General features: G+C 41.0%; 1 protein-coding gene across 2 annotated transcripts in view; it reads left to right on the forward strand.

Moving 5' to 3' along the window:
• Positions 1-27,506, forward strand: part of jph1a (junctophilin 1a) — a 34,443-nt gene that overhangs the window by 1,949 nt on the left and 4,988 nt on the right. For both annotated transcript variants that reach the window (XM_044176896.1, XM_044176897.1), the window contains exons 3-4: positions 1,789-2,557; positions 20,509-20,627. In XM_044176896.1, the coding sequence (XP_044032831.1) occupies positions 1,789-2,557; positions 20,509-20,627 (888 nt within the window). The remainder of the gene's footprint in view (positions 1-1,788; positions 2,558-20,508; positions 20,628-27,506) is intronic.

Consider the following 27,506-nt stretch of genomic DNA (forward strand, 5'->3'; position numbering starts at 1 on the left):
TATCCATCTAAACTCCTGCCCTGGCTAGTATATCATTTTCTTTTAGAATCTGACCATTATTGCTTGTTTCATTGTATTGGTCAATGAGATTGTAATATGATGATCTGAAGAAGCTACAGTAGGCCAACACATGCTCATTGGGCTCAGCAGCACAAATGGGATTAATGAAGTATTCCTCTCATTATGTGACTCATAGCAATTCCCTGCCTTCAGAGGCAAACGGCTGGTGGTGAATGTGCCTACTGTCAGTGGGGGAGTTAGTGGCTGCCTGAAAATAGGCTCCTAGCTGAGTGATTCACATTTATCCCAAGTGATCCTCAGTATCAGTACCTTAATCAAATCTCTGTGATTGAGTTAGTTATGCTCACAGTCCCAGATCTGAGGGGAAAGAGAGAAAACATTTCATTGGCTGACATACGCTGCACCCCTATAGCAAGGCTCCTCTTTGTTCCCATATGTAATGCTGCTTCAAGGTCTTAGTGCTGATATAGAGAATATCTGGCCAGCAAAATACAAGGTGTACAACAGAGGAAAAAGAGAAAGCTTGTGAATATTGCCACAAGTACCAAAATAAGTACAAACTCACTGTAACTATGATTGGTAAAAAAACAGGTTTAGCTTTTCAGACATACATATCTTCAAATAATCAGCTGTTATCCTTGGTGTTGGTGCAAACACTCACCTTAAGGACTCAACCATGACGAGCACTTTAAATTGTTTTTGTTTTGTTTTTTGTCTTTCTCAGATAGTTTGTGCAAATCCCACACTGCAGACATTTTCAAGGCTTATACACTCTTTCAATTGATTTAGATAAAAGACAGCCCCTTTTTGGAAGTGGGCCCGGTGAGACAAACAGACTGTGCACAAAAGCAAACACACACACGAGCAGCCCTTTTAATACACGATTGCTTCTTAAAATCATTGTGAGACCACTTCTGATTGTACTTTATGGTACCAGCCATCGCTGTCTCTTCTTGGAGCTGATGGGTAATAGAGAATGTTAATAGCGCTATTAAACATAGGGTCATTCTGAGCATATAAAAATAGAATATACTGTGTCTTCTAATATGAAATGTCAGAGATCTTTCTGGGAAAAAAAGCTGTTTGTAACAGATGGTCTAGTTAGTTACAGTTTCAAAGTCTTGTTAACTTACATTATTTCATACACTTATTTCTTTACCTGGTAAATACAGCATGTCAAATTAGAGACTAAAAGGGAGTAATACATTTTTTTTAAATATCACATGTTGAAACACTTAACAAAATAAATTATGTTAGAAGTGTCATGCACAGATAAATCACTATTCATTTTTGCATTGGTAATATTTTTTCAATACTGTGTTGCATTGTTACATCCTGTTTAGCAGTGGTCCCCAACCTTGGGGTCAGAACCCCTCTAAGGGGTCACAAGATGAATCTGAGGCAACTCAGATGATTTACGTACTGGATAGGAAAGAAAACAAAACATACTTCTGCTACACAAAATAATGTATTTTTTAATGACTTTTCTCTAATCGTTGCTTGTTTCTTGTGATGAACTGGATACTTTAACCTCTTTAGGCTTCTCACAATTATTCAAATGAAACAATTTGAGAAGGAAAATTCACTCTTTGGTGGAACTACTCATAACTCATTGAGATATGCAGCATGTGATGAGAGGTCACAAGCAGACACTGCTTCATTTAAAGGGGCTAGTAAAAAGGTTGGGAACCACTACTATAGAGGGTCAGATGTATACAGTAGTTGTGACTATTATGACTCACTGACCCATGTCTACCTGTTCCGCAGGTACCTATCAAGGCCAGTGGATGGGTGGGATGCGGCATGGCTACGGTGTGCGTCAGAGTGTTCCCTATGGCATGGCCACTGTTATCCGCTCTCCTCTGCGCACGTCTTTGGCCTCCCTGCGCTCCGAGCAGAGCAACGGCACAGTGCTCCAGGACCTCTCCTCCCCTGCAGACACGCCGACAGGCAGCCGCGGCGGCTTCGTCCTTAACTTCCACTCAGACAGCGAGGTCGTCACTGGCAAGAAAAAGGGCCTGTTCCGCCGGGGGTCACTCTTTGGCAGCCTCCGGCAGTTGCGTAAGTCTGACTCTCGGACCTCAATCTCTAGCAAGCGCAGCTCTGCACGCAGTGATGCCGCCATGAGCCGCATCAGCTCCAGTGATGCCAACTCTACCATATCCATCGGTGACGGCGAGCTGCCAGATGAGGACTTTCCTCTAGAGGACCATGTGGATGCCACCACAACTGAGACCTACATGGGCGAGTGGAAGAACGACAAGCGCAATGGATTTGGTGTTTCAGAGAGATCCAACGGGATGAAGTATGAGGGAGAATGGCTTAACAACAAGCGCCATGGTTACGGGTGCACAGTTTTCCCAGATGGCACCAAAGAAGAAGGGAAGTACAAAAATAACGTGCTGGTGCGTGGAATAAGGAAGCAGTTGATTCCTCTTAAGAACCCTAAAACCAAAGAGAAGGTGGATCGGGCTGTGGAGGGGGCACAGAGGGCTGCAGCCATTGCCAGGAGTAAAGTGGAAATAGCAGCTTCCAGGTACTGTGTTTATGTGTGTATGTGTTCATTCATGCTTCTGTATGTGCATGTGGGTGTATTCTGTGTAAACACAAAAAATACAGGGTGAACATTTTCTGGAGTTTATTTTCACCATTGAAGAGTCAGAGCAGTGGCCTGTTTGACAAATATCTCCCGGTCTCATTGAAGCCTCAGTCTTCAGTGTAAGTGGAGTCCCATGACAACAACCCCGACCTTTATACATCATCAACAGTCAAGGCTTTTGTGTAGCCAGTGTGATCATCCCTGGAAAAGGTTCTGTTTCTATTCTCTACCCATATCTTTCATTCCCAGGGAGAGGGGTTAGACATCTTGTGTGTGTGAGTTGGTCTGTGAGTGTGTGAGAGAGAGTTTTGTATACCTGTGAGTTAATGTGCGTGAGCAGTATAGTCATACCTGCGCCCACGCCAAGTGCGTCTCGTGTGCCCAATAACGATACCTGCTCCTCCTGCCAAGTATTGCTCTGATGTGGCATCTGCTCTTTAACAGGTGTATGAGATGTGACTTTTTTATTTAAAGCCACCCTCCTACTGGGACACAGTTCAGCGTATGCATCGCTTTGACATCCTCTGGTTTCATTGCATCAGGGAATTATTAGACTGAAGACTGCGAGGATGTGTACAAGCTGTGAAAAGGTCTCGGGTGTTTTGATTTTATTCTCTCTCTCTCAAGAGGTGCACATGAATTTGCATGCATGAGAACACTTAAACAAGCATTTATAATATGCATAAGCAAAGACATGTTTATTGTATTACTGCCACACACTCACACTGAGTCACAAAAAATGGACACTCCTACACACAAACAATGGTAGTTCTGAAACAGTCAGTTAGTCAGTCAATCAAATAATTAAAAGAAACTATAATTTTAGTTAATCAGTTAATCAGTTCAATCCTGCTGGGCACAGCTTCACACATTTCCAGATTTCTACTCTATGTTTTATATAATTATACAAGCCACGCTATGCAGTTCTGTGAGGCTATACTTTGAGCACAGCAGTGCTTTGAGCTAAATGCTAATGTCAGCATGCTAACATGTTCACAGTGGCAATACTAACATGCTGATGTTTAGCAGGTAAAATACTTACCATCTTCACCATTTTAGTTTAGCCTGTTAGCATGCATACATTTGCTAAATAGCACTAAACACATTTTGTAGGTATTAAATCATAAACCAAAGTATTGGACAAATTCACATTTGACCTGATGATGTTGCTAGATGAAATGTTAAGGGATGACCAAAGTTATTACAAATAATTACAATCAATCAACCTGTTAGGAACAGAAACATCTGTACCAAATTGCATGACTATCCAATCAATTGTTATTGAGACATTAAACTCAAAAACAAAAATGTCTTTTACACAGAGGAAATGTTAAGTGATCTTCAAAGATATTATGATTCATCATCTGGAAACCATGTCCATGTTTTTACTGTCTGTGAAAAAAATGTATGTCAATCCATCTAGTAGATGTTAAGATATTTCTCAGGATAACCTGCTGGTGGCACTACATTAAGAGTCAAGAGACCATCAAAGTCTTAAGGATTCATCCCCTGGGCACCATGAATATCAGTAACAAATGCCATGTTAATCCATCCAGTAATTGATCAGACATTTCACTAAAAAACAAAAATGTCAACCTAATGATGGTGCTAGCGGAAAAGTTTAGTTTAGTAGACTCTATGAATTGCAGGCTTTATTATAATATCCATTCTTTTAGAATATAATAATTCTTCTCTGGCAAGCAGGGAGATAAAATGTTTTATTCTGCCGAGTAGGATATAAGATAAAGATTACATAAGGTGGATTTAACATGCTTAGTATTAAGCATACTGTTTGTTCCACAAATAAGACCCATGATATCATGAGTCGGTGTCAGTGAGGTTGAGATAAACCTATTGGGAAAAGAGAAAAATGGATAATGTGTTGAAGGAAAGAGCCATTAGATCCCCTCTTTGGTTGTGCATTAGAGCAACAATTTACAGCCGAAGGAAACACATGACCTGATGCATAGCGCTAAGGCAACAACAGTAAAAGCATTCAAGCTGATACAAAGTGTTTATGGCAGCAACCAAGGTCCCCTTAACTGCAGTAAGTAATCAAATTACTGCCTGGTACATGCTGCTCCATCATGTGCTGCTGGAAATCTTAAAAACAAAACAGGTTCTCCTGACTGAAATCAAGATTTTTATGTGTTTGCATTATAAACAGATAGAATGGAAGACTGTGGCAGTTGTGTGTAACCATGTTATGTAAGTCTCATTATACAGTGCATGGCAAAAGATGCACTCGTATCGATCCAGCTCTAGTCACATGACTCTCTGTCTTTGAATGTGGAGTGTACTCGGTGGATCCACAGGGAGGGAGAGACAGAGCCAGTAGAAGAGAAAGAGAGGGCAAAAATGGATTTAAGTGAGAGAGCCAGGAGATAAATGCTGATTGGATAAAATGGGGGGGTGCAGCAACTTTGCTGAGCAAGAGGTTTCTGAGGAGTCTGGAGTGGACAGAAATGAAAAGAGAGCAGAATTTAAAAAAGGGGGCACAGAGGGGACACACCCACCCCTCCCCTGTGAATTACTGTACAGAAAAGCTATCCCATCAGCCTCAGGGGTGGAGCTGATGACCTCATGCTTGTGATCAGCCAATCAATAGAGAGCTGGGGTGATGAGGTGGAGTGGCATTCTGTGTCTCTGACCCCCATTCACTGTTATTTTGCCACCCATATCTATGTAAAATGGACTTCTACACACAAGGCTTCAGTATGCTCTTGTGTCTGTATGTGTGTGTGTGTGTGTGTGTGTGTTGTATCTGAGGCCTGTGAACTGAGATAAGTGACGTTTACCGTGCCATGATGCTTCTCCCATAAACCTTTTTGTTACAGATCAGCAGTTTAGACATCCTGGTGGCTCAGTGGTGTGTCAGTGTGTAATCTACTCAGGACTCAACACTAACTTTTAAAAGTGGTTGCCAGGCTGGCAACCAGGTATCAGCTTTTGGTTGCAGGCATTGGCATTTAACACTGCAGAAATTAGTCTAGCGGCTAGCTGACTTTTCCTCTACTCATAGCTTAACAAATTACTCACCATTGGTTTAACTCACGGCATCTCCCGACAGAACACCACGGTTGAATTTCAGCATTACATAACGTAACGAGTCGCCGTCAACTCGAGCAATGTTTACTTCACCTGTCTCCCCTCCGCTCACTGCGTCTGTGTGCTGAGCCTCGTCCTTGGTGAAACACAGGGAGCAATATGGAACCGGTTCTGAACTGGAACCGGTTCTTGATTCCCATCCCTAGTTGCCACTGATGGCAACCAAAGGCCAAGAACTGTCGAGCCCTGCTACTGCCTTTGTTACACCTAAACTTTCCCGTCACTTCCTTTGCTAGCTCATAAAAGCAGAAGTCTTAAAATTAAGTGTGTGTGAAGTGTTAAAATGACCTTACAAAAGCTACAAAGTTGCATATTAGTTTAAATCGCTACACATTTGAGCTTCTTTTCAACGTATACTGTGTTGATTTTCTATATTGTTTTATCTGAATCTTCCTTTTCTCAGGTTAAGTTGATTAAGCACACTAGCCACTACAACACTAAGAATGCTAAAAATGCCATAACAAAGCCATACTGTAAGCCAGTCCGTGCACGGAGGTCAAGTGTGTGTTTCCATTTGATAGCACTGTTTGCTCTGCAGACTCGAGTGAAACATTAACCAACATCTAATATGCAGGTCCTCCAGAACAGGAAAGATAGTTATATGGTGGTTATTATTTCTATACAGCAATCAGCAAAAAGTTGAGACTAATGTGATTCAGGAGTGTTTATCATCAACACATTTTTACCACTGCCAGTGAGGCTGTTTTTGGCCTGTTTTGTTTGCCTTACTGTCACACATATGAATAGATTTCCATGACATTTGCTGGGTTGAATATAGGCTGATAATTGTGCAGGAGATGACCATATGCTGATAACCAACCACTGAAATTGAAGAAGCTTACTGTTGTATACTTGTAATAAAATCTATTGCAGTTGCCCAGTCCTTGTACCAAAAGTTTAGAGAGTAAAGCTGTTTTGTTTTTGGATGTTGAGTATAATTTGATTACAATCAAGAACAAAATATGACATAATTACATTTGCATTATTATAACTTTTGACTATATATGGTGAAACCATAATTGATAACCATAATTGCGAAATTACTGTAACAGGTGTAATAATATGTTTCTAAATCCTCAAAATATGTTTTTTAAGTTGAATTTTGCTCTTTTCAAATGCCTTTTTGTCTTACAGTTAATGTTGTGACGTGTGGTTTATTTGTACAGTGTTGCTGCTGAGGTTTAAATTTGCTGAATTTATTGAGAAATTAGGCTGAAAGTACAGAATATTTTGAATGACAGAAAAATTGTGCTGCTTTCACGTTACACAATTATACAAGACTTTTTCTCAAGCAGAATATTTGTCTGTATATATATATTAGTATATTAGTAGTATATATTAGTAGTATATATATATATATATATATATATATATATATATATATATATATATATATATATATATATATATATTATTAGTAGTAAAACATTAGGTGCACATGTGCAAGTGTATCCATTTACTTACTCACAGACACACAGGCTAACTATATGCATTCACTTAATCAGAACTCACCTCTCTCCACACAGGAACACCTCACACACACACACGCACAAGAAAAATGCATACAGTGAGAGTGCATGCGGTGTGTGCTGCTCTGCTAGTGTGTCAGCAGTGAGTACTGACTAAATAAGGCAAGGCATCAGTTGGCTTATCAGCACCAGCCAGGAATATATAGCCGCCCCACCACTGATATAGCAGCCCGCCATCTCACTCACACTATCGTCTCTCCCAAATGTCTGTGTGTGTGTGTCTGTGTGTGTTGTGTCCATATATAAATGGAAGGAGAAGATTTAAAGAGAATGGGAGAAACTGCCTGTTTGGAAGTGAGAGATGAGATAAGGTTGCTATCATTCGGCAAGAGAACAGAGACAGTGTGTGTGTGTGTGTGTGTGTGTGTGTGTGTGTGTGTGTGTGTGTGTGTGTGTGTGTGTGTGGTGCGTTTGTGTCCAGGGGTGTTTGTTTATCACCTGCTGTGTCATGACCTCAGCCACTCACCACCTGCCCTTTTTGGAGAGAGTTATAGATCAGGCTGTTTCAACATGTGAACAAAATAATCCCAACCCGCAGTACATCATGGTCACATCAAGATTCCATCTTGGCTGTCCTCAATGGCAATGACTTCTTCTGCTCCAAATAGGGGCAGAGGCGCAATTGGGTTAATTTATTCTGCGTCCGTGCATGCGTGTGTTTGATCTTGGTGCTGGTGCCACCTCTTATGGAGTTTTTTATGAAGTGGCACCACACACCTTTCAAAAGTATGTCAAGTTTGTCCCTTTATTAAGTGGCAAAATGTACAGTAGCAATGAGGCACGAAGCGTACAGTAATTGTAACTGTAGGAAGGACTGCCAGCCATCTGAATCACGAGTCAGAGTAAAGCAAGCCGCATCATACAGTATATTTATCCCCAGACATGTCTCATCTTTATGGCAATGTGACGGTGTGAGGTAACACAACATTTATTGCTGACAGAATCAAATACTCACACACCTACATGCACACACATAAAATAACCGGCCACATGTGCCTCATATTATCTATATCTGTAGCAAGAGCTATAAATAATGCAGCTGATGCAATGGCGAATGCATCGTGAGTTAGTCGAGCAGTTTTCAAATGACCCCTAGTGCAATCAAATTACAGCGTGTAATGTAATTTTATTCTGAACTTCACAACATTATCATTATATAAAGCCTGAAAGATGTCAGTGGTTGAAACCATGGAAGCAGTTTAAATAGTAATATAAGGAAGGGCTGATGGTAATCTTGGTTGGTCTGTCTATCTATCTCAACAACTATTGGATGGATTGCAGTACTTTGGTTTATGACCAAATACCTGTAAAACTAATGACATTCCCATCAACCTCAACTGCACTTTGTGTTAGCATTGTAACACACTAAACTAAGATGGTGGAAATGGCAAACACCATACCTCGTAAACATCAGCGTGTGAGCATTTCTAATTCAAAGAGCCAAACAACAACACAAAATTGCTTTTATGAGCATGTTACAATGCTGATGTTAGCATTTAGCTCACAGCTCCACTGTACCTAAGTACAGCTTCACAGAGCCGCTAGCATGGCTGTAGAACCTTATTCTTGTCATTTAATTATTGCGCAGCCCTACCTGTAATAATTTAGAGTTCAAAACACAGACAATTTAAAACATATAACAAACACACAAGAGGAGATGTTACAAATCGGTGCATGTACCAGACAGAGGGAAGCAGATTTGCACCAAATAAGTGGCTCATTACAGTTTAGTAAAAGTTAATTCCTCATTGCTAAAAGACTAAATGACTAAAGCAGGAAGTCTGATGCGTCTGCTGCTATTGATACACATTATGATGCCATACATCTCAGTAAATAGGAATGATGTAGAAAGAAGTTGAAGAAAGAAAAAATATGAATACATTTTCAGGGTTAGAGTAACAAGCTATTTTTCTCTCCACTCCCTTCTTAATAGTTTTCCTCCCTGGTGGGAGACAATAGGACGGTGAAAGGAGAAAGGAAACTTTAGGCAGAAATCAATCATCAGCCTGCAGGTCCAGCAACAGGACTTTACAGCAAATGAGAAGTTGGGATAAGGGAAAGAAGGTATGAAGAATCTACAGTTTACTGTGTATAGATGAAGGCTGTGGCCTGACTTACAGTTACACTGTATGTAAAGTTCCTGGGGGAGTAGAGGAGAATAGCCTGAGGGAAATGGCTGTGTGTGTGTAAATGTGAGTGGAGCGCTGGGCTGTGTCAACAGCAGTGGTGATAGGATTGGGTTTCACCAACATGCCATTGCACTGTGTGGCTGTGGCTTGTAATCTTTCTGAGAATGGCACATATTTCTGCAGCTTCTCAAGAAAGACTGAGATGAGTCAGGCAGGGAGGCAGGTGGACAGAGGGAGGAGTCATGTGGAGTCCAAGGCTGTTATAAAGAGGTTAACTCATGTAGTGGTTCACCTGCAGTCATTAAAAATGTAAAAGTACTCCTCGTACAGATGGTTTACCCATTCCTCCATTTCCTCTACAATCTTTACTTGACTTTCCTTGGTTCATGAAGAATTTCCTACAAGACTGTACTCCCTCCATTATTAAATGGTGAATGTGATGCACTGCTTCTTTCTTATAGTGTATCTTATTTTCTCTGTGTTAATTGTGTATGCAGCGTTTAATGTGTAAGAGTCAGTGGAGTGAGATAGATATTGTATTAGACAAACTGTGATTTGAGATGTAGAGAAATAATGAGTGCAAGTTAATAGTGTTTCTGTTCAGTAAGCTTGATCTCCAGTGATTTCCTTCTGCTTGTGTGTGTGTGTGTGTGTGTGTTCATGCGTATGTGCTATCCTCCTGAGAATTTCCCATGACATGACAAGATATTATGTAAAAATCCCAAATGTCAATGTGCAATCGTGTGTAACTCAATACACCTGTTCAAGAACTGTTTACATGTGCAACATGTAAGGATCAGTGGCTCTAAAGTCTACTGGTGCGGTGAGTCTAGATAAAAGTCACTGATATACAAGTATAATTGAGTTGTGGGCTCTGCTAAAGGTGCTGCAGCTCAATACCAGGAAGACACCCTTAATAACTGTCGATTCAGTGTAGGTTATTGTTAGTGTTGTGCACTGACTTACTGCTCAAAACACGATGCTTGACCTGCTCCATCTCTGGTGGGGAATAAACCTGTTAACTCCTCAAAATAGTGTCCACAGCATGCAAACTGTGACTGTGACAATGTCTATGAATAGATGTGCTTTGGAGAGGCAGAGCATACTTTTAACCCTAAAATCAAATGCTATTTTATTTACCACTGTTTTCTAGACTTTTGCACATATTATACATATATGACATCTTCTATCACAGTATTTGTAATTTTATAGTGCAATATTGTACTATATTGTATTTTTGGCTGCAAGTAGCAATTTATTTCATTATTGATTAATCTGTTGATTATTTTCTCGATTCATCGTTTGGTTTATAAAGTGTCAGAAATATGCCAATTACAATTTCCCAAAGCCCAAGGTGACACCTTCAAATGTCTTTCTTTGTCTGACCAACAGTCAACAACCCAAAGATATTCAGTTTACAATAGTAGAAAACTAATGCAAACAGCAAATATTCACATTTGGAACCAGAGAATTCTGTGTTTTCTTCTTTAAAAAATGACTCAAAGCGATTCATTAATTATAAAAATGGTTGCATATGATTTTTCTGTCGATCGACTAATTGATTGATATTGGCAGCACTAATCAAGATAAACAAAAATTTTAAAATGCACAAATAAAGAATAGTAGCAACACCAGATTTAGCCATAGTAGTTGGCATCTGCTTAAATGAGTTTGTCATTTCAGTTTGTGTTGCCTGGAGCTAGTCTTAAAATCTGTCTGGTTCTTTTTGTACCTACTACCACAGCCGTGTATCTTTAACCTCCGGATACTAATGTGCCCTGCTAAATCTGTTCAGCCACTCTGATTGGCTAGCTAGGCCGCTTTCACTCCAGATGTTCACGGATTGGATTATGGAATTATCACTTCTCTTGTTGATTCAGAGTATTGCTTTTCCACGCAGAATCCCTTCGTGAAGTATGCAAAGGCTCTTGTAATCACATGCGCAGATGATACTGTATGTGTGGCCGTGTTCGTGACGCATTTTCTTTAGGATTTGTAGAGGTGAATCGTATTTAACTGTAACCATGGCTATCCAATGAGGATATTTCATCTATCACTGTCACCTTTTCACAATAATCCACGCGGTTATGTTATTGTAAAGATGCAGAACTTGACCCACATATCATTAGTAGTTGCAGTTGGTGATAGTGAGACATTATTGCTTAATGTTTTTCATAATAGACATAATTTACTTTTTATGTCACTATCAGTGCTGTTTTTGCAAGTCTTCCAGTTAGTCCATGAAATAGCCATAAAAGATAGATTGTACGAAGATTGCATCACAATTTTTCAGCTGTGGGCAGATGTGACCTAATGCTAATGCTCCTTTTGGCTTTGCGCTGAAGAGGAAATTGATGGTTGTGTGTGTGTGTGTGTGTGTGTACACAGACAGTGGGGTGAATGGTGGCAGGAGATTGGAGGAGAGAGCACACACCATAATTAAAACTATTCCTTAAGCTCAAGTGGTTGCCAGGCAATGTGACCTTTACTCACACAGGTTCAGCTTCGGATGTTGAGCCTCGTAGTTAAATGAGACACACCATGGAGTGGCTGTCTGTGTGTGTGTGTTTCTCCGTCCCAGTGTCTCCCTGTTTTCAGCCAAGTTGTAAACCTTTTACAGGATATTTATTTTGTCAAAGCACACTTAAATTTATCACATTTTTATGTGTCCTTAAGTGTAGTTTGTGTGTATGTGCGTGCATAATGTGTGTGTATGTGCAAGATTATACCCATACAGTAGGCTGTAGTGTGGGTTTGTTCATTTGCAAATTCATTAATACAGGCCAGATGCCTGGTTGGACAGCTTGTTCAAGTGTCTCTGGTGGTTACCATGGTTACTTCCTCACCGCCGTCATCATCGTGTCAGCCATTTGTTGAGTTTCTTTATGAAGTAGTAGAGTGAAGAGGCGTTGTTAGTTTAACATTGTGTTTATTCATCCTGTCAGGCTTGTTCAATGTGTCTGCTTCCAGTTGGAGATTTACAAAAGAGGTATGGACTGTTATCAAAGAGACAACACTATGAAGTCACTTCATTGTGTCCTTTATTCACACTGATTCCCAGTAGGCCTCATTATGGCACATCTCACTAATGGTCCTTTTCAACATGCAGATTTGATGTGTGTGTGTGTGTGTGTGTGTGTGTGTGTGTGTGTGTGTGTGTGTGTGTGTAAATTAGAGTTAACACAGTCATTTGCATGAGAGGTAGCTCATTTTAAGGTGGACGTTGAAAGCTTTTGCATGTATGTGTGTTTGCTTGTGGTTGTGTAGGTGTGCAACGTTTGAATAGTCGTGCGACATGTCTTGATTTGCATCAGTGGAGCCCTGTGTGTGTCTGTGTTTGTGGGTACAGTATGTGTGCAAGTGTGATGCAGCACAAACCCAGGTTAAGTTGCTTAAATGAATTGTCAACTCCTTTTTGATTTACTGGGTAACAGCAGCTTGTGAGTGTGAAAACAGACAGATGCTGCCTCACAACAATACAAAAACTGCCGATCCAGTCCTGATATTCATCTTGAGTTCTGTAAATTGACTTAAAGGTCCAGTGTGTAGGATTTTGTGGCATGAAATTGCAGATTGCAACCACTTGAATACCACTGGCCTCACCATCCCCTTTCAAGCGTGTAGGAGAAACTACGGTGGCCGTAAAACTCGCTAAAAATGCGAACGGCCCTATCTAGAGCCAGTGTTTGGTTTGTCCGTTCTGGGCTACTGTAGAAACGTGGCGGTGGAAGGGGACCCGCTCTCTCTGACTCACGGTCTGGTACCCGTTCATTCTGTGTGCGCGCTGAAAGAAAATCTGGTGTTTGTACACAGCCCTGGCTCTGTAAATGGGAAATAAACAAAGTGGCTCCTACCGAGCACTATTCCAGCCTTTCCAGCATTGCATTTAACCAACTAGGTAACAACATAGCGTGAAGTCAACACTCAACGACTCTGCGCCGTCATCTGCTGAGCTGCAGAATGATGAAGAGATGCTCTGAGGCTAACTGAGGCAGTCTGTTACTGACTGACACTATAGCTGGCTACTTCGCTAATACAGTAAACAGTTGTGATAAGCATTTGTGACGTGCCGGTTGTCGTGGACAGGGTTATATTAGAGTTATATGAAAGGGGAAAATCATGGGTTCATTGTTTATTAACTTCCCAGCAATGTGTTTCACAAAGTAGTTAGTAACACACCACTTTGACTCCACTACGTCTGCTCAGCTGTGCACACTGCACTCTAATACATGTGCTGGGCGGTGCTGAGAGTATTGTAGCCATAGCAACGGCCCACATTTCTCAGCATGCACTGCGTAGTGCTGAAAGCAGTTTGTTAAGTTAGCTGCCTTATGTTAGAAAATGCAAATGTTACTTCTTGTTAGTGTTTGTAATGTGCCTGTTCAGATCATGGTGGTTTATGTTGGTAGTTGGTAGTAACCATTAGTGAAGTGGCTGTTACATTTCTTGACAACTGCTGTATTTTACAGGCATTTAGAGAGTTCTTGAGAGTTTTTGTGTAGTCTTTTATATTACACTGTTGGCAACTGTAGTGACAGCGCATTCTGGTAGATTTAGAACTTAGTAGTGACACAAATATATTAACACAGGCCTTTCTTTGTGCTTAATATACTGAAAATAGAACAGTTTTATATCAGTGCCTATTGGATAACATATACGCTGTTACTTATATATCTGCGTTAGGCCAATATCGGCCGACCGATGAATCAGCTGGGCTCTAGCTGGTGTGCTGGCTCTGGGAAACATCTCGTCCTCTCTGGCTGTTAGCTTCACAGCAGCAATTGTAGCAACAGTTTGCTAACCCACAACCTAGCTAACATTAGTTATATTACTTGCTGTGTCGTTGTTTGCTCTATATCATGGTATTTGTCATTTGTATTGGATTTCTCCAGAATCACATACCCCACCATTCAAGTCAAGCTAAAATGCCAAATATTCCTCTCTGTCATTTTAAATTGATTATCTTTGGTCGACACAATGCACTTAATACGGATCATTTTAGATTGCCTATCCTTAGATTTGGAGCTAATCCAAAGGCCTTGTCCTTTCACCAATAAACTTTGTATTAAGTGATGTTGTGCATTGCAGGGAACTATGAAATTTACTCAGTCATCATAATTGCCAATAATTATATTAATTCTTATATGAGTTACATGTCAGTTGAATACATTGTATATAATAAAGATTTAGAAGCAGACAAGGTGAACTCAGCTCAGTGTCCTTTAATTTTTCCACCTGTAGTAAGTGGTCCATTCATGTTTTCATTGTCTTCTGTGTATCTTGTTGGTCTTGTTTAGACAATAAGGCTTAAATATACTATACTATATAAAGGATTGTCTGCCTACAGTTACAAAAAAATTAAGGCGACAGTAAAATCAAATCCAAGCTTCAAAGCGTCAGATACATCCGTTTTTCTGTGGTGTATGGTTTAGCTACCATCTCCCCCCTTTGTGTCATTAGCTGTATCAGCTGTGGCCATATTTCACTAGCAGTGTTGACACAAAGAGCACAGAGCTGAGGTCTGAATCCCTGCCATTGCCCTTCACCAAAACCAGAGGGATCATCTCAGCAAGGGATTCTGTGTCACTCTCTCAGTGGACTCATATCAGCACTCAGCGCAGAGCGTATCAGACCTTCAAACATAACGGAGCTCTAAACATGTACTACATAAACGTGTGCACTTAAACTTGTACATTATTAGAGTAAATCGTTATATGCATATTTACAGTAGTATCTGAGAAGCACCTATACACAGTCCCACACTAAAATACACATACCTGTAACTATGTGTTTTTGAATGAAGGCCAGGTGAAGTCTCAGTGGAGGGTTCAGTGCAGAGATCCTGAGTAGAGAACACCAGTGAGAGATTAGGTCTGTTTGTAATCCACAGCCAAAAATGTCAGTAGAGTTTGAGGATTTTTTCCTGTTTAATCAAAAACCGATTCTACTCATTCTTCTTCCCAGAAATGAAGTCTGTTTGGGAGCTGAATTTCAATCTGTCTCTACCTGCCAGTTCAGCCTTTATATCATGAGTAAACAGGATACATGTATTATTTGGGGGTAAATAAAAATAGATTCTGAATGTTAAAGTCATGAAGGTACAAATAAAAAATTACTCTGAGACATGACATGATATAGATTAGTTTTCACAAATTTGTGAAAACTAAACTGCTGGCATATTTGAACCCAAAAGCATGACAATGAAACAGTTGCAAGGACAGCTCAGTTTAATTAACAGTTCTCAAGCAAGGTCAAAACCGGGAAATTAGTCATACAGGCAAACAAAAAAAACAGAACAGGAAATGCTGGAAGAGTTTTGCGAAGACACACAAGACAACCTGACAGGGACCAAATGAAGGTGGACTGGTATATATACACTGAGAGACTCATGAGGGAATGAGCCACAGGTGAAGAGATGGGTGGGGGAAACCAGGTGAGGGGAATGAGTTGATTGCATGGTCAGATAGAGTGGCAGGACCTAAAATGTGTTGTGTTGCATACTATGCCATTATACGTTCAACAAACCTTGCATGTTTAGGTGAAATGTGAAGAAAAACATTCAGATTCTTTATTCAGAAAGCATATTATTTTGCTAGGTCAGGCATAAGACTGCGGAAAATTCAATAAGCCTAATTGATCACAGATGCTGCTTTTCTATTTTGAGCATGCACATCTGTACTTTACTGAAAAGAGTAACAGGATAGAAAGGAGAAAGGGGAATACACCCACAGCCCCAGCCTGCCAAACCACCAGGATGTCCTGAGATCTAAAATGCTTCAAGTACAGTACATGGCCATGCCCAAATATTCCCATTATACAGCATCATAGCTCTCTCTTCAGGATAAAGTTAGCTTATCTCATAATAACAGCCACTCTGTTTCCCTTTTAAAGCCTCATTTGCTGTGCCCATTGTCCCCCACCACTGCAGCCCCTGGTAATGTGAGCCCAGACCTCAGCTCAGGAATAATTCCTGAATAATTTCAGAGTCAGTTTTAGCTAACCACTAATGGTGTTAGTCATGCTTGAGTAATCCTGAATTAGCACCATCCAGGAATTCAATAGCAGGCCTGCATGGATATAAGAGATGTGCAGGGCAAGCTAAGTGCTAATTTGTGCAGACTTTCTGTGATGTTCTGTGCTGCTCCTTTGGACCTGGGGACTGTTTGGGCAAGATACAGGGCAGTCATTTCTGTTGATATATAATATCCTTTCATGAGCAGATTTGAGCCAACAGAACAGGAGCATCATTGCCCAAATGGAGTATGATCTTGAAATATGACTCTTGTTGTATAGTAGTAGTTTTCTCTTGGTCCTGGGCGATGAAAGCGAGTGATGGGGTTTAAAGGAAGATTGTTGAGTTTGGATGTTTACCACGGACAAGGTCAAGACTCATCTTCTATCTTATTATATACCGTACCAGTCAGCTTACCAAGCTTGGACTGATGGGGAGGGGGAATGAGTTAGTGTGGTGGGGAGAAGGAAGATGAGGAAAAGAGAAAGGGAAGGGGCATTTTGGAAGAAGCAAAGGGGGGTGGAGGGGACCAAGAGACGAAGGGGGTGCAGAACTGTGTCAGCATATGGGAGGGAGATTCCTCAAATAGGCCATAGCCTGGGGAGTGATGGACTGAAGAGTCACTCAGGGGTATGTGCACACACGACACACAGTCACACACACACACACACACACACACACACAACAGACACATATTACAGATACACACATATTGTATTCTGCGGGAGACCGAGGTATGACAAACCTTAAAGGAGGATGCACCGTACTGCATGGGAGCTGGGGTTTGAAATTGAACCCAACGGTAAAATTAGAGGGGCTGAGATGCATACCTCAGCAGTTCTCAATACCCAGGAGTCTTTAGAAGGTCTCATTCTCTGTCTCTCTCCATTTCTGTCTTTCTCTCTTTTCCATTTCCATGCCTTTTTCTTGGACTGTGTTTTTCTCACCCTCATCCTCTATCTCAAACACACACACACATAGACATACATTCCGCAGAGAGAAAGAGCATCCGCCGCACCGGCTGCCAAACTGACTCAACACTTTTAACACAATTCATTTGTCACAGTAATGAAACAACCTCGGATCTCACCAGGCATTCATCAATATCATCTCTCAAACGGAGCTTCAGTCCAAAGTCTTTGCTCCTTTCTATACTTTGTCCAAATTTCTACAAACTGTTTGCGTGTGTGTGTGTATGTGATATTTGCATTTGTGCCAGCTGGTGCATTTATGGATTCAAATACTTTGATTTGCTTGGACCCATCCCCAGCACTCAACCAGACAGGAGCGCCTGCAGAGCCCAAAACTAGGCATGAACAGGTGTTGCTTTATATTCAGTGGCAGCCCAGCCTCAAGTAGGGAGGCTGCAGATTGTCAGACAAGTTATAGAACTTAAAACTTTTTCAAAGGTCAGTCGTGAGCATATCGTTGTTTACTCAGACATTTTTGCCTTGAATCTGTGATCACCAAGACAATGCATTGCATAATTTGGCCTGAAAAATGTGTTTGTCTACTGTTGCCTATCACACAAGCTGCTATAAGCAATATTTTTACATTAACAATGGATCAAATGACTATGTGTAATGTGAAAGTGATCACCCATAGTGACAAACCCACAGAGAAGTATCACCTGACTTCAATTTCATTTAGCTATACGAAGCATTTTATCATCTTTCAGCTCATTGTTTTGGTTTTACAGCCACAACTGTTTTGATTCACTAGCCCCGCTCTCATCAGTGATGTTTTTAACCATTTGAGGCAGCTGTTGTTAGTGAAAAAGCTCTGATAAACCCACTGTACACTACCTGCCCAGCACCAAATAGTAGACAGACGCAATTAGCGACCGGCTGGTTGGCAACGAAAGAGCCAGATATTTGCCTCAGGAGCTAAAAGGAGAGTGATAATGGACTCACATTTGTCCGGTGTACACAAACATGACTCCTAATTAATGCTAATGTTGCTCTTTATTTGTGTTCGCAATATCAAATTATAAAAAGAGAGTCAATGTTGTGTTTATAGCTTGTTGTTGCGAAGTTGTCAAAAAATAAATTATTGCAGGTTTAACAATCCATGCATTGTGCAAGGTGTTGGTGTCACTCACTAGTTTGATTAAATTTACCGACGCCTGGAAGAAAACCAACCAACCCTTTCGTCTCTACGCTCCACATGCCCATGTTTTCTCGCCTTTCATTTCACTCTCTTCTTGTCCCTCTGCTCTATCACACTCCCATCATTCTCTGCCTGTCACCTCCCGCCACCAGACATCCTGTCTGTGAACAGTCTACATCGCTTCCTGTGTCTGCCTGTGATTTTATGCCCACTCTACCTAAAGGGAACTGTTATGAGCCTTAGGATATGTTGTGGGCATGCTGTATACATTCATGACACATTCATGCCTCCTTACACTTCACACATTTCAGAAATAGAAGCATGTATGCTCTTGTGGTAGCATGTGTGGCAAGTGGATATCTACAGTATACATGTCAGTGGTGTGATGTAACTTGAATGCTTTAATGTCAGTTTTTAACAGTGAAGTGCTCTTAAATACGACTAGTAGCTATACTGGACCTGCTTTTAGCCACACCAGTGAAATTCCTACATGTTTGTAAGAACTCATGGCAAGAAGGAAAGCATTGTTATACTGTGTGTGACTGTTAAAAATGTCTTAAATCTGAATTTTTATCTCAGACTGGTCAGTGTTTTCCAGAGGCTGTGCTGCCTATAAACACAGCCTGAGTGTGTCCTCTGTGTATGGGTGATGCAGGGACTTATTTCTGGAGAGGAAACGGTCCATCTCTCCAGCCAACATATGGCTCCTCATGCATTTTAATATGTTACTGTCCCAGCCCGTCAAAAACAGGACAGCCCAGAGTCCAAGGACAGAGAAGTAGTCTGAAATAGAGACATCTGTCTGTTGGGGTCACTCTGACAGAAAGACAGAGGGAGGGAGGGGAGGAGTGAGGATGCGGGGGGGATGAGGAGATACAGCGTCAATAGACTGATGAAGAAGGATTAAAAACAGGAGCATTGACTGAAAGAGAGAAGGGATGGTGAAAGAAAGTGGGAGAGGAAGATGGATGAGTGGATGAGTTAAGCAGGGCAACAGGCACAGCTGTAAATACTTATAGTGATACTTGGACATCTGGATCTTTGCATTCCATGTTGCACTTGTCATGTATTGTGGAAGGGTTCCACTCACTATCTGTTCAGACAGTAAGTGAATAATCCACTGGCTTTAACTGATGCATTTCATATTGTTGCATAATTAGGTATTTTTTGAAGGGAGTCTGGTGGGAAACATGCTCCCTCACCAGTGCATGCCCTCCTATACGCTCAGTATTTGTGTTTGCATGTGCATGAGCATCTTTCGGTGGAGTTTTCAAGGGATTTGTTAAGCAGGTCACCCCCTGGCCTCTGTCTGTCTAACCATGGTACGCTCCCATAATACCTCTCAGTGCTAATGCTAAGCTCACATTGATCCCAAAATGTATTACTCTTCTGCCTTTTGGTTTTTGAGCATCAGCATAGTATAGTAGATGCGGATGCAAGCTTTTCTCATGATAGTGTTAAGGCACAGCTATTATATTGTCAGTGTCACTTTTTAAATTAATGTATTAAATGGCTTTATACTTTATCAGTCACCTTAAATGAATATTTGTTTTGCTGCTGACTGGCCTAGGATTCAAACCTATGCCTTCGCTACAGCACCTGCTGTTTACACATGATATGATATAATCATCATATATATATATATTTGTGTGTGCGTGTGTGTGTGTGTGTGTGTGTCTTTTGGGCACTGCTCCTGTGTGGTCCACCACCAGTGCAGTGCTCCAGACTGGATTAAGGTCTTGCTTGGATGTGGCTGCACTCCATTTGGAAAATCAGGATTTGGATTTGAGATAGAGGGGAGGTGTTATGTCATCCCCAAGAGTGACAGGCTGAGTGATACAGTTCAAAGATGAGGAGAAAGATTGAGGGTCAGAGAGTAGGCAAAGAAAAAAAGATCATAGAGTTACACTTACTTCAACCATGGTGGTTTTCACCCTCTTTATGTCTTTACCTCTGAGTTACCATGCAACTCTACTATTGTCTCTGTTTGTGTTTTTACAGAACGGCCCATGCCAGGACAAAAAGCGAGGCTGCAGAGCAGGCCGCCCTCTCCGCTGTGCACGACTCTGAAATTGCCAGGGCGGTTGCTAGGGAGCTCTCCCCCAACTTCTACCAACCAGGTAACCTTTAACAACAAGCCTTAATACACAACACACAGGTCTGATATTTATTTCTTCTTGTGTATGAAGGTGTTCCTAGTGGCAAAGTGTGGACATCACACAGCCTTATAAGGGATATGTGTCTGTAGTGTCTTGAGCTACTTCCCCACTGTCTGAGTAAAAAACACTTGGACTGCAGGTGCACTGAGGGGTTAGGGAGGTCACGTGTTCACTGCACTTGATGAAATGCAATACTTTTACCATTTCAAGTAGCTAAATTTACATAAATCTTTACGGGGCAGTTGACCCCAAAATCAAAAATACATATACATTTCCTCTTACTTATAGTGCTATTTATCCATCTAGATTGTTTTGGTGTGAGTTGCCACTATCCTTTTTTTAGCGACACAATCCTTGAGCAACCTCATCTGTCCATTCAAACCATGTTTTTAGGAACTGGGTAACTAGTAAGAGGTTGGGTACTTTGTATGAATAATGATGTTTGCACAGTTTTAGAGTTGTTTACACAGGCTGTGTCTGAGTCAGTAATGAGCTTGTTGTGGGTGCACAAAAGCGTAGGGTTTGGTGTTCCAGGACTGTAATCGTAGACTAGAGGTATTGAGGATGACTTCCAACACCACAATGGAGGACTGTGTTTGTACTTAGACAAAGCAGAGCCAGCTTGAAGCAGGGTACTGTATTCTGGATGGAAGCCTTGTCTCTGCTCTCAAAGGTCTGTTGTAACTGCTCGGAAATACTTGCTAAAATTTGCAGCCATAAACTCTGCCAAAAAAAAGAGAAAAAAAAAGTGAGAAAAGCAAAATGTTTTCTGTTCTTTTGGTTGTGTTTTTTAGATCATATCAAACTTGTGCTTTAGTGGAGCGTAGAAATGTCTTGGATGTATATGAGTAGCGGTCAAGGAAAACCTACTGCTCCTAATACCAAGCAGTTCTCATCTTTCCTCTGCCTGGAGGTTTAACAGGCACACTGCCATACTATACAGCAGCTCACAGCGTAGGGTGTCAACTCAACTCTGTTTAGTTCATTTACAAGGTAAGCTGAGTTTTACAAGACAATGCCAAATATAATACTACATAAATAGTGAGGGGGTACAGATCCTTTTTTGTCAAAGAGCTTGTGATGCAGGCGGGGTCAGAGGTAGAACACAAGGCCACAAAGAGTGCAACATTATAAAAGGGTGAATCAAAATGGAGTTTTTGATGTAGCATAAACGTATTTTTTCCTTTCTTGGTTTTTCTGAGAGCCAATTTAGATCAAGACTAAGTTTAACACTTTGAGAACTAATTCTGTCTTGACAAAAAATAAATTAAATCAATTTTAAAAAATGTCAGGCAAGCATTCATCTACTAAACCGGATAAGCCAGCATTTGGTTATAGGTTTTGTAAGAATTTCAACAAAGTAAACTCTTATATTGAATTAATTTTAAATTTTTCTATAGTCATCATTTGTATGAATAAGTTCTATTAATATTGTTAGCATATTCAGAAGTGCTATGTCATACCTTTTTTGTTTATTTTTATTTACAGTGCAAGATCTATGCTATCCTCGACTCTTACGCTGTGTGTAATATATTTAGGCCTATGAGCTAGCCGACCTTGGGCCCTTGCCAAAAGCCACCACAAAATAGTGGGTGACAAATAGATTGACAATGGGACCCATTCAAGCATGTCCCTTCACTAAGCCACAGCAATGGCCAGCCCAGGCCAGAGGCATCCTGCGGCTTGTTTGTGTTGTGGAAAACGGTGGTCATGCTTGGCAGGCTGGGTGATCTCCGGGTTCACAAGTCTGTGTCCTTGCCTTATAAGTCAGATCATGAATGAGAAAGTGGCCGATGTCATAATAATGTGCAGAGCAGGGCGACATCAGAGCCGCAACATTTAAACGTTCAGTTATGTAAGCGTGTCTCGTAAGCCCAGCTGAATGCCAGACAGGCACCTGCAAATAGCCAAACCCCATTTTCCATACATTCATTATATTTTTTAGTTTATGAAAGTCTTAGTCTTGTATCTGTTTGGGGAATCAAGAATGGCCTACTTTTAGGTTTGTTGCTGGTTCACGGTTTGTCCTCAGGCAGGATATCATGTTTAAGTGTAAACAGTTTCCCCTATTTGCAGCTTCCCGGCAGAATGGCCACCACTGTTGTTAACCTCAAAGAAAAAAAATGTACTGTGTACTTTAAAAAATATATATACACACCAAGTGGGTGTAGAATCCAATTTTGTATTGTCTATCTCCTTGTCTCCTAATGTTACAATACCTAGCACTGGAAGAAACTTGTGTGACTTTCCCAAACTAATCTGATTTGCATCCTCAATGTCTACCTCTACAGCGGAAATATTCTCACTTAACCCCATCCCTCTGCTTCTAATAAGTCCTCAAGGGTAACAACCAGGGATCTAAACTCCTTTTTGTTTGTAATTGGCATTTCAGACTCATAGCAGATTATCACCCAGATTGGGAGTGTGTACTTCAAAAGGGAAGAGAGGGTCACAGGGAACAGGACCCTGACCTTTATGATTGGTTCACATACAGCACCCTGGAGGGGGAGCAGCGAGGGTTAGCTAGGCGTGGCCTGTGCCATGACGTTAATTGGGCTATATTTGGTGCTCACTGGGGTCTAATGGAGACATAGCTGAAATCCTTATGCACTGAGAGGAGCTCGGCCCTGCACTCGCCCCTCTCAAGGTCTGACGCAGAGCAGCTGTCCCTTCCTTCAACTGGTCACTGGGGGGGCGGGGGTTGGAGGTTGGGGGCCCACTCCGCCCTGTTTGACCTAGTCAAGGTACAGTTAGACCAGGTGGAACCATAAAAGCCCGGAACTGTCAGGGCTGCAAACCAGACATGAGCAGGTGCTGCTCTATATTCATGGCAGCAGGTGTCGTGAAGTTTCAATACAGCAGTTCAGCTGAAGTTTAAAGTCATGCAGCAAGTTCTTATGACTTTCAAGGATACAACATGTAAGGTATTTTAAAATGCCACTGATCTGATCCTTTCCAAACAAAATGTCAAAAGCATTTTTTTTTATCTGTCCCATTTGTGGAAATGATAGTCATCTAGATGGGACATTACATTCATGTGATATGTATTACTTTGTCAGCCCTTCACGCTAGAGGTAAAACACCTTACTGCATGAAAAAGATGCAGATCTGGGAGAACTTGTGAAAGTATGCTGAATCAGACATTTCAGACTTTTTGTGGAATTAAGTGGATTAGAGTTGTATGAAACATGACAAACATTAGTTTTAAAAATTGTGCCCTTTCCCAAATATGCTGATGTATTCAGGTCCACAAAATGCAAAGTTTGTGTTTGGAAAAAGTCTGCAAAGTCTGTGGAGTTTGCTGCTGTTTCCTCATCTGGATTTGACACTTCTCATGCAGTGTCTTCCAGCATGCCATGTCTCCATCAACCACGTCAGTTCATGTGAACGTGAGGCCTTCCATGTTCTTTGAACAATGGGGTACACGTTATTTGCGTGTGTGTATGTTAACAGGAGTGGAAGTAATCTGGCCAAACAATGACAGCTCCCCCTGCCCATCTGCCAGTGTGAGTGGGAGGAAGAAGGAGAAAATCTAAAATGCTACAAATTGAGTCATGTATCGTAAATATAACAGTCTAGAGAACATGCTGAGATCACAACCCACAGAACAATACAACAAGAACACAAACCAGGAAAATGCAAATGCCTTTTACTACCACTTGAAGACATGCTATCATATACAACATATAGACATAATGAAGACTTTAAGCAAACACTTTGCCTTAGGAAATGTGCATTTCTGTCCCTGTTGACTGCTCTGTGCATCTGACAAGGATGTAAAGGCACGACAGCAACAAGTGTTGAACCCAGAATGATGATGATGATGCACAATGGCAACAGATGTGATAACAGCACATACTGTACCCCCCCCATCATACACATAGCCATGCATAGCAACACTTATACTGAAGCTCCCCTCTTGCCACTGTTATTCATCTCATATTAAGGTCAGTAGGGGTTAGGCTTGGTCTTAGACAGCCGATCCTTTCTGTTTTGTCAGAATATATGATGTGTGTGGTTTTTTGCTAAGAGTGCACTGGAGCAGAAATGCATTAACATGAAAGGAACTGGAGCTTTAACAAAATCTTGTATTCTAATTGTTGTGAGACATGTCAAGCACAGTAGCAGGAGAAACCAGGGATAGGACCCAAACACAGACACTGAGGCTGAGCAGGGGCAGTTAAATTAATTTTAATGGTGGGGAAGACTTACACAGGAAACAGGCAGGGAATGGTAAAAACCAAGGAAATCAGCCCAACAAGGCAACCAAATCTGACAGGGAGCAAGCAAAGTACAAAATCCAGGCAGGGTCCAAGAAAAACCACAGAATAACTTCAACCGAACTCACTGGTGACAAACAGGCATGCCACTTATCACAGGGACAATGACAGTCTGACAAACAGACAAGAGAAGCACACAGACTAAATACACTCAGGTGAAGGGAGATAACGAGACACAGGTGAGACTAATCAGGGCGGAGCAAACAATCAATCTGGTGGAAAAAGCAAACAAATACAGGAAGCAAAACTACCAGACACATGAGGGGAAAAGAGCATTTCAAATGATGAGGCTAGAAGAAAAAACATAAGAATAAAAATATTGAAACACACATATCTGAAATTTGAGGTAAAAAATCCTCTAAATGCTGTAATTCGGATCTTTATTTGTGTTTATTTGGGTTTGTGTTGAGTATATTTTTGTCTTGGTCATACTGTGGCCTATTTTAATGACCCTCTTTGGAGGACTGCAGACTCAGCCCAGCTGATCAATGTTCAGATGAAAGAAACACCACGGCTATTTGGGTAATTGAGTCCCAGCACACGTTCCAGCTGACCTGGCAGGATTCCTTGGTTGAGTACATCTAATAAATCTTCATCACAACAAGATCTACACATGCTAAAATATCTACAAAACAACCACAAGTAATGAGATTAATCAGAGTAAAATTTCCAAAAGATTCTTTAGCAGCTTTCTAGTGTTTAAACACACGAAAAAAAAAAAAGTTCATATTCAGCATATTTTGGAATTGAGCATGGCTTCAGAAGTGTGGTGGAAGTAGCTTTTAATGACTGCTGGTGTTGCACTTCTTTGTGAGTGTGAGGCTGGGGGTCATTTTAGTGCTGAGAATCATTCAGAAAATGCCTGGAACCCCTCGCAGGAATCTGTCCCCAAACAGACTGAAACTACTCGGGCCGCCCATGGAGCCCTAACTCTTATTGAGTTATGGTGTGAAATTAAGCTCGGCAGATATATTAAGCCCCGCAGATGTTCAAATGTCCCCCCATCTCTTTGTAGTGGGTCTTATTGGTTGTGCGGTTATGAAACAAATTAAGACTGCCATGAAGCCAAATAATACTTTGGGCTTATTGGTATTGAGGCCCAAAAGATTCTGCAATAAGGCCGTTTACGCTGATATGGGATTGGATACTCTTGTTCCCTTCTGGATTTGAAGTTTGCACAATTGTTCCTAGAGATAATAAGTGATTTTTTTCCCATTCAATTACAAACAATTGCAAACTTAGTAGGTGGCATGCATATACAAGATGTCTCATAAATCCTTGTGATTGATCTCTGAGATTAACTCGTTTTCCAACCCAATAACAGAGTTAATACTGAACGCAACACATTAGAATCACATCACCTTACACTGACTGAGTATATAGTATCTGGTGGGGGTGAATAGGGATGAAAAACAAGCAAAAATAGTTTAGAGTTAAAGCTCAATAACCTGTCTTCAGAATATTTCCCTCTTCAATACACATAAAATCAATTGTCTATATAATTTCTAGATTTCTTTCTCTATTTCAAATTGGCTATATGGGATGCAGAGATCCTTCTCTGCTCATGCCATCTGATGTACTTCAAACAAAGCAGCATTGTTAGTCACTCTGACACCATCTAATTTAGGCAAAGTGAAAAAAAACAGGCAAACAAAGAGCCTGATGTCTCTAATAAATATTAATTCAGTACAGAACAAAGGGACAGATAAAGTGTAATTTTTCTCACATGCAAAAAGATACATTCAGATTCAGGCCCTTATTAGAGGACATAATGTCCAAAATGAAAATTCAAAAGATATATAGTTAAAAGAGGAGTGCACATTTAGATGCAGGACCTCAGTCCATAAACTCCTGATGGAGAGAAAGGAAGTTAGCCAACAGTATGAGCTTCCCCAGACAAAAAAAGAGAGGCATCATTGCACCTTAAGGTCGACTCTCTTTATCTGTTCAGCCATGTTGGTTGGATGCTGAGAATTCATATGACAAGGGCCTTTCCAGGAAAACAACATACTGATGAAAGAGAATGACTGATGATAAAGATGAGCATGCAGAGGAGGCTTCCTTTGTGAAATGGTGTTTGTGACCCTGCATTAATCAGTCTATTTTTTCTTATCTGCTTCGGTCTTTGCAGAATGATTGCATATATAATGTTGATTCGTGAATATTTTATTTGAAAGTACAACTATGCATAGGGCCAGCTCTGGTTTAAATCTAGCTCACGGTGCAACACTCCAATCAGACATGAAGGATAGCAAATTAAGGGTGCTCTGCTCTCCTAATCTGGCTTCTTGGACAGTGGCTGGATCAGAAATTTCAAGCATTGCTGTTGGTTCAGGGTTTGGTTGGATCTCCTGTGTTATCATTGAACTATGTCTGAACCTTAGATAATGGGGCATTTAAATCTTGGTGGGCCTGTATGTTGTACTCTCATATGTGTGAGCTAGGTAGGTGTTACCTGCAGTTTGTGCCTCTCGTGTACTATCATTACATTCAAGTCACAGAGCTAAATATACGTTTTTCTAAAAGGTAAATCCCTTGTGATCTTTGCAAAACCCAGAAG

Source organism: Siniperca chuatsi, linkage group LG19 (genome assembly GCF_020085105.1).
Source record: "Siniperca chuatsi isolate FFG_IHB_CAS linkage group LG19, ASM2008510v1, whole genome shotgun sequence".
In the NCBI taxonomy this organism is placed as follows: Eukaryota; Metazoa; Chordata; class Actinopteri; order Centrarchiformes; family Sinipercidae; genus Siniperca; species Siniperca chuatsi.